Raw genomic sequence first — 4418 nt, forward strand, 5'->3', positions numbered from 1 at the left:
AGGCTGGATGCTCACAATGCCCAGGGCTGGCTGGGCCCCTCATGAAACCCCACAGGATATAAAACTATTTCATACTTCATACAACAAACCCCAACACTCATCCTCTCCTCTTAGGACCATTATGGATCGCTTTCCCTGGCACTCAGAATTCCCAGGGCTGGCTGAGCCCCTTCATGAAACCCCACAGGATATAAAACTATTTCTTACTTCATACAACAAACCCCAACAAACTCATCCTCTCCTCTAAGGCCATTATGGATCCCTTTCCCTGACACTCACAATGCGCAGGGCTGGCTGGGCCCCTCATGGAACCCCCCACAGGGTATAAAACTATTTCTTCACACAACAAACCCCAACAAACTCATCCTTTCCTCTAAGGCCATTATGGATCCCTTTCCCTGACACTCACAATGCCCAGGGCTGGCTGAGCCCCTCATGGAACCCCACAGGGTGTAAAACTATTTCTTACTTCATACAACAAACCCCAACAAACTCATGCTCTCCTCTAAGGCCTTTATGGATCGCTTTCCCTGGCACTCAGAATTCCCAGCAGTGGATGGGCACCTTCATGGAATCACACACATGGTGCTTAGAGAGTGAATAAAACTGGTTTTTAAATTAATAAAACAAACCCCAACACTCATCCTCTCCCCTAAGGCCACAATGGATCCCTTTCCCTGGCACTCACAATGCCCAGGGCTGGCTGGGCACCTTCATGGAACACCACACTGGGTGCTTAGAGAGGGAATAAAATGATTTTTTTAATTAATAGAACAAACCCCAACAAACCCATGCCACAATGGGTCCCTTTTCCTGCCACCACCCCTGGGGATCTTCGTGCCACCTCAAGGAGTACCAACACCCACCCATTCAACAGTTTGTTTTGACAGAATTCTGGTACTGATTTCAAACAAAGACATAAAATATACCATCCCAAAAACATCTGTTAAAACTTAATCTGGATTTTTAAAAGACAATAAATAAGTGGGATCCACTCCCAGCACCTCCACCTTTCCTGGGAAGGATTCCCAGTTATTGGATCTCAAAGCAGCAAAAGCTCTTCACCTCCAGGTGTTGTGTTTTATTTTTAACAGGATGATTTTCACCTGTTTGCAAAACCCAGGCAAAAGTGTTTAATGCAGGTGATCTTATTGTTAACAAAATGTATGGAATGCACCTGGGAAGGGTTCACAGAGCAGGACCATGAAGCYAAAGGGTACCCACACCTCCAGCTGRGCTCTCACAYATGGAGCAATTCACTCCAGGCTCTCTTCTGGCTAAAATATCTGCTATTAGAGTSTGAGGAGTCCAAATCCAGACCAGGAGGGATGAGACATCCCATTCCCTGGGATATCTGAGGGAAATGATGTCCCTGGGAAGGCAGCTGGCACAGCCCTTCCTCTCCCAGCAGGAGCCCATCTCCTAACAGGTCCCTCAGAGAAATTCTGTCCCTCTATTTGGAGCAGGTGCTCCTGTTCCTGGGAGATTTGGGTTTACCCAAACCAGCTGWTCCCACTCAGCCCAGGCTGCAGAGCAAACAACTCCCCCTCAGCATTTCTAAATGCAACAACACAATTTAAAAAGAGAAGGATATTGCTTTAACTGGAAATAAATCCTCAAAAACCTTGGACTAAAGGCTGAGGAACCACCAGTGCTCTCCTGAGCATCTCAGTCAGGTTTTCAGCTGGAGACACCTAAAAGGAGGGTGGTAAAAATAGCAGCTGAGTCCCCAAAGCTGGCTCCCATTGCCACTGCTGTGAGTCAGGGAGGAACTGGGGAAGAAGCCTGGGCAGCCCTTTGAGGAAGATGGAATTACAGGAACAAAAATAGCAGTGYCCATTGCAGATGGAGGCAGACAGCTCCCCTGCTAACCCAGGATCACCAAAAGATGGGGAGGATTTGCTGGGATGCAAGAAAAAGAGCAAAGAGAGCGTTAATCAGGCAAATCTGCCTCAGCACAGGTAATCTGGCCCCAAATCCAGGGTAATTCCTCCTAGAGCAAGATTGTCTGGGAGACATCTGTTCGTCCACATTCCCAGGGTTTGTCCTTTGGGTTTCCTGTCCCAATTCCATTAGTGCTGTCCCAGTGCTGAGCCAGCTCRCTGTGAGGTGCCCAGCCCTGCAGAGCTGACAGCTTGCAGACTGCCTTGTCTGACCCTCCTCCTCCTCATTTCCTAATAAATTAAGCCTCCTCATGAGTCAACAGCATTACTCCCTCCTAGCAGCTTTCCAGATTGAAGGAGATTTCGTCTCAGGGCAGGAGAGACACATCCCAACCCCCTGAACCTCGTGGTGAGCAGGATTTGAGGTGCTGGAAGATCACAGAATGGCAGAATGGGTTGGGTTGGAAAGGGCATTGGAGATGATCCAAACTTACCCTGACATGGCAGGAACACCTTCCATCATCCCAGGGTGCTCCAAACCCATCCAACCTGGCTTTGGGCACTGCCACGGATCCAGGGGCAGCCACAGCTGCTCTGGGCACCCTGTGCCAGGGCCTGCTCACCCTCACAGGAAGAATTCCTTTCCAACATCCAATCTAATCCTCCTCCCTTTCAGTTCCCATTCCCCCTGTCCTGTCACGCCAGCTCCCTTGTGGGGAAGAATTTTCCTGATACCAACTGAACCTCCCCGGCACAGCTCCAGCCCTTTCCTGGGTCCCTGGTCACAGGAGCAGAGAGAGAGGAGGCTGAAAACCCTGGGGAGGTCTCCCTTGTGAGACCCCGTGTCAGACCCATCCCACAGCCAAGCAGGAGAGAGCGAAGATTTCTGTCTGGCTCGAGTTTTGGCTGCCTGACCCACCCCATGGCAGGCTCCTGAAGGACAGTGAGCAGTGAGCCCCCCACCCCAAGGTGGGCTCCTAAAGGACAGCAAGCAGTGAGCCCCCACCCCACAGCAGCTCCTGAAGGACACCAAGCCCCCCACCCCACAGCAGCTCCTGAAGGACAGAGAGCAGTGAGCCCCCCACCCCATGGCAGGCTCCTGAAGGACAGTGAGCAATGAGCCCCCACCCCAAGGTGGGCTCCTGAAGGACAGCGAGCCCCCACCCCACGGCAGCTCCTGAAGGACAGCGAGCAGTGAGCTCCCCACCCCATGGCAGGCTCCTGAAGGACAGTGAGCAATGAGCCCCCACCCCAAGGTGGGCTCCTGAAGGACAGCGAGCCCCCACCCCACGGCAGCTCCTGAAGGACAGCGAGCAGTGAGCTCCCCACCCCATAGTAGGCTCCTGAAGGACAGTGAGCCCCTCAAGGTGGTCTCCTGAAGGACAGTGAGCAGTGAGCCCCCACCCCACAGCATCTCCTGAGGACACTGAGCCCCCCACCCCAAGGTGGGCTCCTGAAGGACACTGAGCCCCCACCCCACAGCATCTCCTGAAGCACACCGAGCCCCCCAAGGCCTGCAGGCTGGCCCAGCACTCACCGTGGTCGCTCTCGGTGCCCGAGCGGCCCCAGTAGCGGCGGCGGCGCTCGGGGCTGTGCGCGTGGCGCTCGATGACGGCCGCGATGAAACGCGTGTTGCTGACTGCGGGGACACCAAACAGAACCAGCTCAGAGCGGGGCTTTACTGAGTCCAGCACCTGCTCTGGCCAGAGACACCGGAGCAGAAAACATCGAGTTTAAACGGGAGCAGGTCAGGGTCCAGCCCAGCTCCTTCCCCTGGGCTGGGGAACCTGTGACAGCACCGCAAGCTGACCCCAAATAAAACAGAAAGGGACGTGGAGGAGCAGCAGATGCAAGCCCTGAAGCTCAATTTCCATCTCTGAGTGTTGACACAGCTTCAGCTTTGTTTTAGTGAGGGCCCAGAGGTAGGGATCTGCTCTGACACCAGAGCTCTCCTGGAGTTTGGGTGCACCAGCCCCACCTCCAGCACCCCAGGATGATGCAAAGCACCACTGCCTGCATGGCACAGAGCTGCTGGCACCCCAAATCAGTGCAGGGAACATTCACTGCCATGTTTGCTGACCATATTTGMCAGACTTTCCAAGGCTGAGCAAGAGGAAGAGTTTTCCACAGTCCAAGTGGCAATTTTTAAGCTGATCAGAGCTATTTCTGGAAGTGCTCATGATGGGATTATAAGGGACAAAACTCCTCCACACCTAATGTAGAATTATCTTTTAAAAGTGAAAAACTGGATTTTTCAGCATGAGAATAAAGGTGCACTGGATGTTTGAAATAAAACATGGAATTAAAACAATGMCTTTGTTCTGTCATTTTCTGCTGGTGATGAACACTGGGCCTCCTCACATGTTCAAATCCAGCATAATAAAAACCCAATGGCTGATTTACCCTCCCAGCACCGTGGTTTGGCACTCACTGATTCCTCTRTCCTCGTGGCTGTCATCGTCCCGCTCGTCCCGGTCGTTCTCCAGGTTGGACATGCGCACGGACATCTCTGCAAACAGTTAAAACAGAAAAATC

The 4418-nt window shown here is 52.5% G+C and overlaps 1 protein-coding gene across 1 annotated transcript in view; it reads right to left on the reverse strand.

The window, feature by feature from the left end:
- Positions 1-1680: 1680 nt before the first annotated feature.
- CACHD1 (cache domain containing 1) overlaps positions 1681-4418 on the reverse strand; it is a 90923-nt gene continuing 88185 nt past the window's right edge. Inside the window, exons 23-25 of the mRNA XM_057370426.1 lie at positions 4315-4392; positions 3364-3522; positions 1681-1694 (exon numbers count right to left, since the gene is read on the reverse strand). Of these exons, the coding sequence (XP_057226409.1) occupies positions 1681-1694; positions 3364-3522; positions 4315-4392 (251 nt within the window). The remainder of the gene's footprint in view (positions 1695-3363; positions 3523-4314; positions 4393-4418) is intronic.

The sequence above is a fragment of the Malurus melanocephalus genome, unplaced genomic scaffold, assembly GCF_030028575.1.
Source record: "Malurus melanocephalus ecotype Western Australia unplaced genomic scaffold, MMel_1.1 scaffold_125, whole genome shotgun sequence".
NCBI lineage: Eukaryota > Metazoa > Chordata > Aves > Passeriformes > Maluridae > Malurus > Malurus melanocephalus.